Source organism: Dermacentor silvarum, chromosome 11, assembly GCF_013339745.2.
Source record: "Dermacentor silvarum isolate Dsil-2018 chromosome 11, BIME_Dsil_1.4, whole genome shotgun sequence".
NCBI lineage: Eukaryota > Metazoa > Arthropoda > Arachnida > Ixodida > Ixodidae > Dermacentor > Dermacentor silvarum.
In genome coordinates, this window is record NC_051164.1 from 76,728,264 (window position 1) to 76,743,365 (window position 15,102).

Genomic DNA, 15,102 nt, shown 5'->3' on the forward strand with positions numbered 1-15,102 from the left:
TGTTTATATAATATTCGGTGTTTAAAGGTTAACGAGGACCTGGCTTCTAACAGAAACACACTGCGAGAGACACATTGACAAAGCATGATAGTTTATAGCGCATGCGGAAATTTTAGTGAGTGAGTGAGTGAGTGAGTGAGTGAGTGAGTGAGTGAGTGAGTGAGTGAGTGAGTGAGTGAGTGAGTGAGTGAGTGAGTGAAACAACTTTATTAAGACCAGCGGATCGAGGCCTGGGCCTAGGCCGCGCCAGGGGCGGTATAGAGACCCTGTCTCCCGGCCGCCTCTCGAGCGCGCTGGATGGCCCATAGTTGATCTTGCAGTTCTGAGCTGATCAGCGCGGCTCTAGCTCCACCGCGCCCCAAGCTGTTCTGGGGAGCCTTCATTTTTATTTTGAACATGTGCGCAATCCCATAGAATGTGATCTAGGGTGGCGTGTTCTGTACTACATAATTTGCTGTTTTTTTTGCTTTAGGCTACATCTATACCTAAAACGAAGAAACGCACTGTTTAGGCAACCATACCATAAGTTTCGATGTATTTGCTGAAATTACATTTAAAAATATAAACTTACTAATATTGTTGTATTTAGAAACGAGTAAAACAAAGACCTGGGCCACGATTTCGTAGCGATGGCCTTTCTGATGCCATTTTCGCGCCTTATCACTCTTCGTGAGTACTCCCAGCGATGCCACGCCCGCGTTATCAATGGGATCAACCGGCCGTGCACTGTGGATGATAAGACTGGCGCGCAGAATCGAGCGGAAGGAATCGCTGCGAAATCGGCGGCCCTGCACCTCTGAAATTACAACTACATCGCAGGTCTGTAAGCACTTGTCGTGTATATGTTATTTTGAAGCAGGAAAAAAAAACTCACTTATGGTATCTTCGACTGGTCGCCTCAATCCGCCGAAGCAGAGTCGCGCAGATCCGGCGTTTCCCGAATAAATGATAAATGGTGGAGGACAAGCGGGCAAGCCAAACGTGCGACTCGCTCTGGGAGGAGGAAATGGCGGATGCCAAACCACGGGTCTACTGCCAACGTCCGATGTTTCGCGTATCCAAAAGACCCGGCTTGCCCGGCGCTGCCGGGAAAACCGGCGAAGGCACCGGTGGTACGATCATTCGTTGAGACGCCAGCATGCAGCGGCCTAGGTTGCCTAGGTTACGGTGGACCGTCGTCAACAGCGGCGACTCTGTGTTGGGATGACGTAGCTGGAAACGCTCTCGATCTCGACGACTGGTCTGACGACGGGGCTCGCGGAGCGCCTCAGAGCGCTCGAAGATGGAGGAGAGCGATCGAAAAGAACCAGCCGAACACAAGGCGCGCACCCTTTTTCCACCAGCCGAAGACAACGCCGCTCGCGAGGAGGGGTCGAGAGCGCTCCGAAACGGCCAGCCGAAGATGCCATTAGTAACCTACAGTTTACGTAAAAGTCTTACCCGTCTAACTTTTAAGTTCTGCCAAATTCAAATTCAAAGAAATATAGCACACTGCAGAGCAACGTAATAAATTTACTTTCCCCAGTTTTTCCGCCTTACGCTCATCTACAAATGCGATTTGTTGATGTTCACATACTTACATTTTATAGTTAATAGTTATATTTATTTATAGTTAATAGTTACAATAGTTACATTTATAGTCTGTAAACTGATACATCATCATCATTATCATTATATACTTATGTCCACTGCAGGACGAAGACCTCTGCCTGCGATCTCCAATTACCCCTGTCTTGCGCTAGCTGATTCCAAATTGCGCCGCATATCAGGTTCTGGCATTGCAGATCACCGAGCTACTTTCATGCGCTCAAGAAAAACACCAATGGATCTCGGGACACTGTGGGCTCAATGGTAATGAGATGGCCGATCCTGAAGCAAGGCGCGCCCTCAGCAATGGCGTGCGAACTGTAGTGCCGTTCTCTAGACCGGACATCACATGCCTCCTGTCGAAATTAATGAAGAGTGCGACGAGAACATACTGGGCCCAGCCAGACGCTCGTCACGTCCGCCTTAAATGGCTGGATCCCGATATGCAATTTCCTGTTCTGCGTGGAATTCCACGCCCTCATACATGCCTGATACACAGACTGTGATTAGGCGTCACTTTCAAGCGCAAATATTTGCACATTATTGGATGGACAGACTCCCCGGACTCCCCAGTGTGTGGTGTTGTAGAGACAATAAACCATGTGCTCGTGGTGTGCCCTGAGTACGCGCGCGAAAGACTGACACTGGCAGCTACCCTGAGGCATTTATACAATAGACCACTGTCGGAGGACCTATTGCTAGGCTCATGGCCACAGAGTTGGCAGACGATAGAGGCAATGCGTGCTTTTTCACGTTTCTTAGACGACACGGGCCTGGACTCACGCTTGTGATAACATTTATACAATGTGTCCTTTCACCTAGTTCCTCCCATTATCATCCCCCATTGTGACCCTCTTTCTTCCCCTCTTCCCCTTCCCTTGCGTAGAGTAGCAAGCCAGATGCTCCATTTTCCGGCCGACCTCTCTACATTTTCCAATCATTAAACTACTACTTCTTCTTCCAAATAGCGCCTGAAAATTTCCTAACTTTATCTCCCCACCTAGTTTTCTGCCATCCACGATCACGCTTCCCTTCTCTTGGTATCCATTCTGTAACTCTAATGGTCCACCGGTTATCCATCCTACGTATTACATAGCCTGCCCAGCTCCACTTTTTCCTTTTAATGTCAACTAGAATATCGGTTATCCCTGTTTGCTCTCTGAACCACACCACTCTCCTCCCGTCTCTTAACGTTAGGCCTATCATTTTTCGTTCCATCGCTCTTTGTGCGGTCCTTAACTTGTTCTCGAGCTTCTTTGTTAACCTCCAAGTTTCTGCCCCATATGTTAGCACCGGCAGAATGCAATGATTGTACACTTTTCTTTTCCACTGATACATATATTTAGGTAATTAGGCGCAGTTTCGTACTCCCGCATTCACGCGCACACACTCACACGCGCATACACTCAAGAACACACTCCCCACACTCACGTGTGCGTGAATTCGGGAGTGCTAAATTTCGCTTAATTACTTCACTTTGACGAGTTACCAACTAGCCCAACAGAAAGTTCTACCATGATACTTATATAAAGCCCTGGCATTTAAACATGCCTTTTCAAATATGTATAGAAGTTAGATTTCTAGCTTTCTCCAAGCTACTGTCGTGTCAGGTTCGATAAATGTCATACTAGACAATGTACGTGTTGACTATTCTGAGAGCTTCTAAGCTGACTGTCCGTGGAGGATCGAGTGGCTATGGCGTTGCGCACGAGGTCGGGGGTTCGACTCCCGGCCACGGTGGACGCATTCCGATGCGAGCGGTGCGCAACAACGCTCGCGTACCGTGCATTGCGCGTTCGGCGAAGAAGCCCGAGCGGTCAAAATTTATCCGGAGCCACCGTCCATTTCGTCCCTCATAACAGACTCGGGAATCTAAACGCCACAATTTAAATTTCAACGTTTATTCCAACAGCAAAAAATCTGCGTGAGGCCCGAGCTGAAGTTCTTCTAACGACCACGTCGAAACTCGCTTCAAAGCGAGTTTCGTCTCACAGGGAGTCGCGATATGATAGGGCGTAAACTAATCACTAGTTAAGTGCAGCTAATGTAGCGGTGCGAGTTGAAGCTCACTGATATTAGAAAGGTAGTTAGTTCTCCTACAGGAGAACCTCGTTCGAGAAGCAAGAAAAACAAAAATGTAAATGAGAGTAAAGGACAACTGACTGTCCCCGTATGCAAATGAAGTGACTTCCTTTCGCATTTGGGCACTCAGTTTTCGCATATTGTGCGACATGCTTTCTAGGCACCTGGTTCACTTACGCACGCGTTCGGTGCTTCGTTTTTGCAGTAGCGGGTCTACGGCTTGCTCGCACTTAAAGCCAAACGACAGAGCTGGGATGTCTGACGCATAGCATTTGCGCCCGAGTGTCTCTCTCGTGGCGGCTCGCACTTTTAAGTCAGTGTCGATATCTTTCTTCCCTGTTCTTGGTCCTGTGCCGCATAATAGGAGTCTCTCCCATTGCCGTTCTCGCAGTGTATTAGAGATTTCAGTAGTCTAGACGTCCATAGGATGGCATTTCTAGGGAGCTTACGACAACGTAGACAGGGAATCGTTACGGGATATTCTCAAGCACAAGGACAAAGATGACGATTTCATGAATCGTATGGGAAGGCCCGAAGTACAATAAAGTGTATAATCACCGAGGACTGGAGCAAGAATTTCCCGTCTCCATTGTTGTTCACGCTCTATGTTAAGGGCGTAGAAAGTCGACTGGAGACCGGTGAATGAGGTTTTCATCTGTCTTACATCCGCAATGGGCAAAAGGTGCAACAGAAAGTCGCTGGGTAGACGTACGTATGCGGACGACAGAGTGCTACTATAGCGGATAATGAAAGATATTTACAGACTTGCGAATATAAGTGGCAATTCAGCGCTGAATCTAGGCCTTCAATTTAGCGCAGAGAAATCGGGAATCATTATCTGTAACGAAGAGACGAGAAATGAGATGTCATCAATTAAACAGGAAGTCGCATCCATAGTTAAGCAATACAAATTCCTGGGTTTATACGTAAACGAAAGAAAGGCCTACTCAAGCGTCTACCAAGATAATATGAAAATGAAAGGGAAGCGGAATGCAGCAATAATGAAACATTTAGCACCTTGGGGTTACAATAAATACGAGGCGGTGCGACGAATTCAATTGGGAAGGGTGTAATGGCGCCAGCGCTAACGTTCGAAAATGCAATTCCGTGCTTTGAACCAGAAATCTTGTCGGAGTTGGAGATTAACCGGAGGTCAGTGCACGGGCCGACTAGCTTGGGGAGGGGGCACGGTAAAACCACAAATGAGGCAGTGCAAGGTGACACGGGTTGGGCTTCTTTTGAAGACAGAGAAGCGTCGTGCAGTATTAATTTTGAAGCAAGACTCGGAAAGGATGGATGAAAATACATGGGAGGCTAAATCACAAATATATATTCCTCAAAAGCGTGCACACGGAGTGGAGGAAGAGGACAAGAAAGTTGTAACCAAGTACATGATGATTGAATATGTAAATCGGCAACCAGGAACCGTAAAAAAATCGGCAGATATACCTAAGGCTGCTTACGTGTGGCAATACATTATACCGTTAGTAGACCTCGGGACGTTATGAACGCTGTCATTTTATAGTCATGACGTGGCTCCACCTCCTCCCCATTGCCTGCGTCGTCACGTGCCCAAAGGCGCAGACACTAGACCGCGCCTTTCGTCAGCCAGATGGCTGCAACGTGACGTGTGCAATGACGCACGCGCTAGGCCACACCTTCAGTCAGCCAGAACCGCGGAGGCGTTGTGGCATCGGGGAAGCGTGCTCCTGTCCTACCCAGGAGGCCCGGGTTCGATTCGCACCCTGACCGAATCGTACCACATTTTCTTTTCAAAGCCACTAATTTACTTTGTTTGCAGGAACCTCCCTGGGTAATGCGACGTCGATCCGAGCATTTCGTGACGTCTTTTTACCTTTACGGTGTCGGCCATTTTTGGCGCCATCTGTCGGCCACGCCGACGGATTTTCACGCAATGGGGCATATAATGCTTTCGCATTAGAAGAAAGTGAGGGAAACGGAGACGGCAAATTGGATACAAATGACGGAAACTACAAAGTCCGCGGAGATTTTACAAAAGCGGCAAGAAAGAAATCAGGAGGGAAAATCGGTATGATAACGCAAAGGGCAGTGCCTTGCTATTTGGGGCCCGAGCTGCTGGCTGCCTGAGAAGAAGAATATGTAGGAGCAAATATGCGCCACAGGATAACGCATGTGCGTCCTGCAGAACAAGCGTGCGAACGACTCGGTACATCGTATTGGAATGCCAAGATATGCACTCAGCGAGACCCGTAGGGAGTGTCCGCCTTCCTGAAGCGTTGGGATTCAAAGAAGACGGAAAGATTACTGGTCAGCAGTCGAGATAAGTAAGATATGATTAGAGTTTTGGTGGAAAGAAAGCAGGGAAGAGATTGAAAGGTTTTGAGGATTTTCGGTTCTTGAACTTTTCTTTAGCGAGGCTTACATAGCTGCAAAGTAGTACGTTTATCTAGGTCAATTACTCACAGGGGACCCTGATCACGAGAATGAAATTTACAGAAGGATAAAAGTGGGTTGGAGTGCATACGGCAGGCATTGCCAAATCCTGACTGGAAGCTTACCATTGTCCTTGAAAAGAAAAATGTCCAATCATTGTATTCTACCGGTGCTTACATATGGGGCAGAAACTTAGAGGTTAGCAAAGAAGCTCGAGAGCAAGTTAAGGACTGCATAAAGAGCGATGGAACGAAACGCGTTAGGCCTAACGTTAAGAGACATGAAGAGAGCGGTGTGGATTAAAAAGCGCAAATGGGGATAGCCGATATTCTAATTGAAATTAAGAGCAAAAAAAAAAAAGAGGTAGCTGGGCTGGCCATGTAATGCGTAGGATGGATAGCCGGTGGACCATTAAAGTTACAGAATGGATACAGAGAGAGGGGAAGTGCAGTCGAGGACGGCAGGAAACTAGGAGTGGTGATGAAGTTAGGAAATGTGCAGGCGCAAGTTGGAATTAGCTAGCGCAAGACAGGGGTAACTGGACATCGCAGGGAGTGGCCTTGGTCATGCTGTGGACATAAATTTACGACGACGACGACGACAATGATGATGATGATGATGATGATGATGATGATGATGATGATGATATACCTGCAGAGAGCTCAGAAACGATGCATATATTAGTACGTGTACAGTCTACCGCGTCAGAGAACGCTGATCAGAGGGTCTCTGCGACCGCTGCGGCATTCTGACAGCGCGAGCCCACTCACGGATTTGAATAGAAACGCGACTGGAATGTACGACCGCTTTTTACTGTCAGTGAACCTTCCTCTGCGGAATTTCTTCACAGTGACAAACGTTTGCGAAAGGACCCGCTCGAGCGGAGCAATTGCCGGCACGCCTTGCAAAGGCTAGATCCGCCTACAGCCTACAACACCATCCTCCTCTTCACAGTGACTGAATGTCCTTTGTTTCTTTCTTTATTATCCATCTTCTTGATGAAGTGTAGGGTAGCTAACCGCACGGGACCTTCATTGGTCGACCTCCTTGCCCTTCCTCCTTCTCTGTGTCTCTTTACTCGGACGAAATCACAGGTTGAAATATCCATGTTGACGACGTAATAAGATCCTGGTCACACCTACTTTCGGGTCTAGAGATTGCAACGCAACAAGAGGAATGAAGACGATGACAATAGATATGAACGAAGAATTTGGAATAATCCACCCATTTCTTGGCCAATCCCCCTCCTTGGGTAGGAGCCACAGGCGTGATAGGCTACAACAACAACAACAAGAAAGAAAAGCGAATGAGGGGCGGTAGGGGAGCACAAAGAACGTATAAACGATGTCGTATGCCAAATGAGAGTAATAAACGTCAACGAAGGAATTAACGGTGCATCAACGAAGGCCAGACAAAGTACGACAGCTTGATCTGATTGAAAAATCCATTGGATTTTATGTCCCGAATCAGCATCACGGGCCAAGAGAGGCGCGGTGATTGAGGGCTCCGCATTAGTTTTCGCAAGCTGAGGTTTTTTATAAGCGTGCACCGAAACCAATCAACGACAGTGCGATTGCACTCACACCCGATCTTTACGTGGCCGCTGCGCCCGCGGCATTCGAACTCCCGACCTAGCACTCGGCAGCAGAACCCCATATCCACTTAGTCACGGATGACTGAATGAAACAAGCGATCACGGGTAAAGTGAACGCTGGCTCACGAGGACGAGTGCAACTTCGTTACCTTTAAGAAGAAGAAGAAGAAGAAGAAGAAGAAGAAGAAGAAGAAGAAGAAGAAGAAGAAGAAGAAGAAGAAGAAGAAGAAGAAGAAGCAACCCAACATTTAGTGCAACGAAAAAAGCACACACACAAAAGGAAAAAAGAAGAAGGAAGAGATAAATAGCCATGTGAACAACTAGAGCAGTAACTCGGAGCGTGAAGCGATCCCTTCTTTTTCACGCGGCTGCCGAAGCAAGATGCCGCGCTTGCGTCGTTTCGCTCTTCAGTGGCAATTTTACTCCCAGGCGTTCAGTTGTTACGGACCGGAATGTAACGCTTCGAAGCACCCTAGTGCGCACTTTGCCCTGTTTCGAAAGAGCAGCAATTGCCCAGCCTGCGTCCCTCTACAAAGTGACGTCAGAGACAAAGAAAGAAAAGCGCTGAAGCAGCAAAGCCTGCGAATGACGCGGGTATAGTCCTCGTTTATTTCGCCCTTTCCTACTCTCTCCCCCCCTTGACTCCCCGGGCTGCTTTGTTATTATTTTTATTATTTTCGAGCTAAATGCTTTTTCATACTCTCCTCGCGGGTAGGACCGTTTTTTCTTCTCTACCTCGCTCTCATCGCTGTTGTGCGCGCTCTGCCTCGCTGCTAGGGTGTATTGCAGAGAAGTGTAATTTGTTGCAGTGGTTTGTAGTGAAGTGTTATGGTAGTCGAAGTAGCACCATCGCGCTGCACTACGTACACTAAAAAAAAAAAAAAATAACAGAGAAAGAAAGAAATTGCTGCAGTGGTAGAAGCACGTCTATCTGCTTTGAGCCAGAGACCAACAATATCCTAACTTGGGCCGTACGAAAAAGGGAGAAATGCCTGTATTTTTGAGATTTTTATGTTTAGTAATCACCCGAGCTACCTGACGGTCGTATTTGATTGACGTTTCCCTACAACACAGCATTCCATCACACATAATGCACAGCATGTCCAGAATTCCACATAGAGCCACGCGCGGATACGTTTTCAGCGAATGTGGAATTTCATGCACATTATTTATTGGTTACTCGCGAGTTTGTTCTTGCTTAGTCCATGTTCTGCAACCACTCATGATAATATGCGCACCAGCGAACATTTAGGAATGCCTGAGGCAGACATTGTCCTGGTCACTTTCGCTCTGTTAGGTACCATCTTTATGTTGACAGAAAGATTTAAAGGACCCCCATTTATTGCCACTTATGTTTGTCAATAACTTGTGATTATAGCACTGCTGATTGAAATATGAGACGAATGTTAAGACAGGGACACGTAGGTGTAAGGGGTAATTTCAGTGCCTGGAACATGCACATGAAAGCGCAGCCCATGTGGTCGAGACAGCTAACGACGCTCTACCGACGCTAAAACAACAACAACAACAACAACAACAACAACAACAACAACAACAACAACAACAACAACAACAACAACAACAACAACAACAACAACAACAACAACAACAACAACAACACGACGACGACGACGACGACGACGACGACGACGACGACGACGACAACAACGACGACGACGACGACGGTGGCGACGACGACGACGACAACAACAACAACGACGACGACGGTGGCGACGACGACGACGACAACAACAATGACGACAACGACGGTGGCGACGACGACGACGACAACAACAATGACGACAACGACGGTGGCGACGACGACGACGACAATAACAATGACGACAACGACGGTGGCGACGACGACGACGACAATAACAATGACAACAACTCAGATGGGAGCGACGGCTGCACTCTTGCATTCCTCGTATTCTGTTCCACCATGAATACATCCCAGTAATGATTTCTGCTTCAACGGCGTAATCGTTATCACAGCGAGTCACGGTAGCCGATTGTCCTGTGCGTACGTCGCTGTTGCGGAAACAGCTACGGAGCCCAATTTTTACGAACCGACACGTTCGCTTCGATACGGTTCCACACACATGGACGGATGGGGCGGGAAGTTGGGGGGCGGGATACAATATCCTTGCGCGTAATGAACGGGTGGTGCCATTTCACGGGCCACCAACCTTGGCAGCGCTGCGCCGAATTAACTCGACGACCCCCGCTGTTTCTGGAAAGACACACACACACACTACTCGTGGGTGCGAGACGAACGCGAGACGCAATCGCGAAGCGAACAAGTGGCGCGTGGATGATTGAGGACTCAGTCGGCTCGGCTCCGGCTCGACTTAGCTTGCCCCGCGAGAGAAAGAAAAAAAAAAAAATCCCGCTGCTCTCGCGCAGTCGAGGTTCGCTCGGTCTCTTGGATCGACAGTGTCGGTGCCAAGCGCTTGCCGCCTGAGTCTAATTGAAAAGTTGCGGCCGCTTCGCTGTTGCACCCAGGCCCTTCTTTCTGAGCTCCAGTACCCGTGGCCTTCGGGCTCTAAAGGTCACGAGGGAAAAGCGGGTAGCATGAAGGACTGCTACTCGTTCTCCACGCGAGGTCTTAACTTGCCTTTCTTCACAGATAGATGGCGCACTTTATTTTCCTAACCTCATCCTAATAGTGGTTCTTCAGATAGTTTGATGCCGGGAATTCCTTGTGTGCTCTTAAAAAAAAAAGATAGGTAAGCAAAAGAAGAGCAAAAGCTTGGTGGCGCAACCCACTAGCCCGTTTCGAAGGGGACGCTCATAGAATCCATCCATCCATCAACCTGATGCTGTAACTGTGGCGTCTACCCGCCGCGATAGTTTTGAATCAATCAGTCGTCAAAGTTGCATGACCGCTGGCAGGAATGGCAACCAAAACAGCAGAACGCATCTTCAGGTAAAGCTTCAAGTAAGCGGATGACTAGCTCGCTCGCTCGCTCGCTCACTCACTCACTCGCTCACTCACTCACTCACTCACTCACTCACTCACTCACTCACTCACTCACTCACTCACTCACTCACTCACTCACTCACTCACTCACTCACTCACTCACTCACTCACTCACTCACTCACTCACTCATCACTCACTCACTCACTCACTCACTCACTCACTCACTCACTCACTCAACTCACTCACTCACTCCCTCACTCACTCACTCACTCACTCACTCACTCACTCACTCACTCACTCACTCACTCACTCACTCACTCACTCACTCACTCACTCACTCACTCACTCACTCACTCACTCACTCACTCACTCACTCACTCACTCACTCACTCACTCACTCACTCACTCACTCCACTCACTCACTCACTCACTCACTCACTCACTCACTCACTCACTCACTCACTCACTCACTCACTCACTCACTCACTCACTCCTCACTCACTCACTCACTCACTCACTCACTCACTCACTCACTCACTCACTCACTCACTCACTCACTCACTCACTCACTCACTCACTCACTCACTCACTCACTCACTCACTCACTCACTCACTGTATATGTATATGCATCACAACATAGGGTTTGCAGTATCGTCGTGTAGAAGACTGTTTCGTCAATGGTTTTTCTGCAATGAATGATACGAGTATGTCAACATTCTTTTCCTATGATAAAAGTAGAGGTGTAATATCAGTGGGCGATGTTAGGTGTAACATGCCAGGTGACCAGCTGAGCTTCTACGGCGTCTGACTAAATTCAGTATATTTTATCAATGCGTTCTTACTGGAAAAATGTTGTTCTCCCTTGTTACGATACGTCGCTATATTATTTTGAACTGTCGAGTATGAGTAAGCCGTCTTTCCGCTGCAACTTCGAAAGACTGGCAAAGCCTTAAGGGTGTCTTATTCGCGCTAACGACGGAATTTCGTTCCGTTTTTGCGCGTCCTCCATTGGAGGCGCGCTCACGCTGACCGGAGCGAAACCTTCGATAAGGGCAAAACGTCAAACGGTCTGAGCTTTGCCGCAGAAATAAGCACCATCTTGGTAAAACTTTTATATGAGCACGTTTTGCATAAGCCCTGTGCCGCTGGAGAGTTAGAGAAGCTCTCGCGTTCTAACGGCGCACGAGTTTGCATTACGCACAAATGAGCGAGAATGCGATATGGAAATGAGGCGCTCTTTCCACGATCTAATGATCCATATTCGTGTGGCTAAACAAAAAGCAGCGCCACAGATGTCGTGGTTGGGCAAGCGCTGACGCGAAATGTGTCTCTGCATGCGATATTTTTCGTACCCTCTATTATCCTGTAGTTTATTTAACGTTTATGAGCCTGTTATATGGCGTTCCCTGAATTTTTATGTTTCTCACGAAAGTAAGATGCCGCAGACCATACAGTAATTAGTGGAAGTGTTTCCGAAGTGATCACTTACAGTAATGAAGATCACTTACAGTTACAGTAAGGTTTATCGTTAGTGCATGAGATAGTCTAGCGCCTTTAGTGTGATTAACGTCCTTGGGGAACTTCATCCACTGTGCGGTATCTATACATGGCTGTATGTAGCGTCTTTCACGTCACTATTGAATAAAATATTTACGTAGAATCTCCTCAGGGAGTTATCTGAATGTGGCTTTTCGTAGTAACGACGTGGTGTTGAGTGCTCACACTCAACGCTGCCGGTAATCCTAGCACTGTTCAGCGGCTGCGGTCGTCTTGGCGCCATTACGGTAAACGAACTGCTGCGGAAGGCGGCGCAACGTGAATTGATGACGTAAGCAAACTACTGCAGGTGGCGGCGCCAGGTGCGCTGATGACGTTCCGATCTGAAGCTACGGCTGCTCTACAGTCCTGGATTACTAAATGTGTGTCTAGTGCATGCCTGATTGCACACGTCACGTGGTCACAGAGACGCGCTCGTACCACTGTTCGCGCGTTCGTCGTCGTCTTCTTCCACATCTGGCGAAAACATTGCTGCTGGCTCTTTCTTGAAAATGATCTTCTTACTCGAAGCACGGACGGACGCACGGACAGTTTTCTGGTTGGGTGACCATATAGAAATGCTTACGCATTAAAAAAAAAAAAAGTTGGCCGCCATCCCGCTCTGCGAACGGGAATGTCCAGCGAAGCTGTATCAAACACCACACATGGTCGAGCATTGTATTCACGCTGTTCTTCTGGTGTCTTTAATTTCCGTGGTCTACCCACGGCAGTCTTAGAATTAACTGAATGAGTTGCTAGACGGGTCTCCATTTTATATATGAAATTGTGGTGACTATCACAAAGGATATATATATATATATATATATATGCTGTATGCCTGATGATTGCAAAGAAAGATATGCCGTTTGCCTTCAAATGTTAACCTGGAGCTTTCTGTTTACGCTACGAAATTTTCCGACCAACGAGAGGTATACAGCTTCGCTGTAAATCTTTTCAAATTTGTCCGGTACTGGAAGAAATCAGACCTGCGTCGCGCGCGTTCCTCGAGGACAGCTGCCCAACCCTTTAGCACTGTAGCACGACTACTTACACAGGGTACAAGTACATGCTCGTTTGCATGATCGAATAATAGCACTAGCAATTTTAACCTGCTTGGAATTTTTTCTAATTTTTAATTCAAACTCAGACAGTGACTCAGCGTTAGCGGTGAGAGGCGTTAACATATTCCATTCACGGATGACAACCGGCAAAAGAGAATATTTAAACACATCATTACTAAATTTATACTCTACTAAAGTATTTGTATGTTTGTGCCTGGTAGGTCGTGTTTGTGAATAAGAAATGTAATTTGAAATGCCAATTTTGAAATAATTATGCAGGACTTGATAAAGAAGTTTTAAACGTGTCCTGTTTCGTTCGTGCTTCTAGCGTAAGGAACCCAGATATAGCTAGAAGGTCTTCCCGTTTAAATTTGTTATAGGATGAATCGAATGGCCTTCCTTTGTACTGTATCTATTTTCTTTATGCTAGTCTGGGCATGCGGATACCATACAGTATTTCCGTATTCGAGGCTCGGCCTAACGAATGTTTTGTACGCTAGGAGTTTTGTTGACAAGGGTACCAGTTGAAGCGATCTGCGAAGAAAATATAACTTTTGCATAACAGATGAAGTAATGTGGTCAATACGTTCCAACCTTAAGTCTGACGTTATTGTTAAGCCTATATATTTATATTTCTGTACTTTAGTCAAAGTTGTGCCACTTATGGTGTAGCAAAAGTCTGAAGGTTCTTTTCTTCCTCGTTATCGTCATACATGCTAATTTTTTTAACCTTTATTATCAGTCTGCCAGTCTGAGCACCATGCCAACATTTATATTCCAACATCGCGTTGCATCTACGTGCTTTACTTTTTGAGTCCATTTTCTTGATGACACGAAGCATAAATGGCCTCTTCTGTTTATGAGCATGATGCTTGTAAATGTTTTGGCTCCACACATGTGTATTATATCGCTGGAGATGCACATCGAAATTACAGTGCCTCACTGACGTCAGTCGATTTAGGAACTGTAACAATGCACGTTTCGCTTTCTGGGCTTGCAAGGCATATAGCCACGGTGTAAGTACCTTTGTCACCGTTAACGTTCTTGAATCCAGGTGATCTAGCAGGACGCGTAGTAGAAGGCGCCGCTGGTCATCATATCATCGCTTGTGGGTGGCTGTGGCATTCACAGAGACCTATTCGTTCCTCAGTATAGGATAAGTGACACACCTTCGCGTGGCAGTTGTGGGAGTATTGAACGTCTCATCTGCATCTGTCCTCTCTCGCGATTAGCCAATCAGAGGAGGTAATGGATCGTCACATTCGATAGCCTTGTGGAAGTCGTTTGACAGTGCTCAGAATAGCGTCGCCTGGTGAGAGAACGCTTGATTACGAATCGGGCTCTCACCACAGGCTGTCCGCGACGCGCCTCGCGGTAGAAGGGATCGACGATCTGCCAAGTGGTCAGGATGATGACGTCGAGCATCAGGAACACTCCGACCACCATGAACAGCTTGTAGTCCTTGATCACCTGCGTGGTTGAAGAGGAGGATCGTTAATCCTTGATACCACGAATGAATCAGACGCAAAATAGCTATGGTTGGCCGCCCACCGAGTGCGTGAGGCTTGGAACATACAGTGTGAACCGAGTGAGGCGCGTTTGTGGGGAATAACTTACTGATTGTTAACAGTGCAGCTTTGGCAGCAAACAGGGTAAATGTATTGTGCTGACAGGAAAAAAAATGGTATGCTGAACAATTTTTGGGAACTATTGAAAGCTCCGTTTTAGCTTTGAAAGATAGCGCATTGTTTTCGTAGTGTTCTGTCGTACTGTTAAAGGGGCCCTTGAACACTTTTCAAGCATCCGTTTTTATTGTTCTTGTTTTTTTTGCAGGTTTTGTAGACTGATGGTTGGAGATGCCCTTAGCGTAGGTAAATTCACCGATATCGAACTATTTAATAT

The 15,102-nt window shown here is 47.1% G+C and overlaps 1 protein-coding gene across 1 annotated transcript in view; it reads right to left on the reverse strand.

Annotated features, from left to right (window-relative positions):
* LOC119433994 (gamma-aminobutyric acid type B receptor subunit 2) overlaps positions 1-15,102 on the reverse strand; it is a 350,459-nt gene that overhangs the window by 28,216 nt on the left and 307,141 nt on the right. The window contains exon 13 of the mRNA XM_049658564.1: positions 14,548-14,670. Coding sequence (XP_049514521.1) covers positions 14,548-14,670 — 123 coding nt within the window. The remainder of the gene's footprint in view (positions 1-14,547; positions 14,671-15,102) is intronic.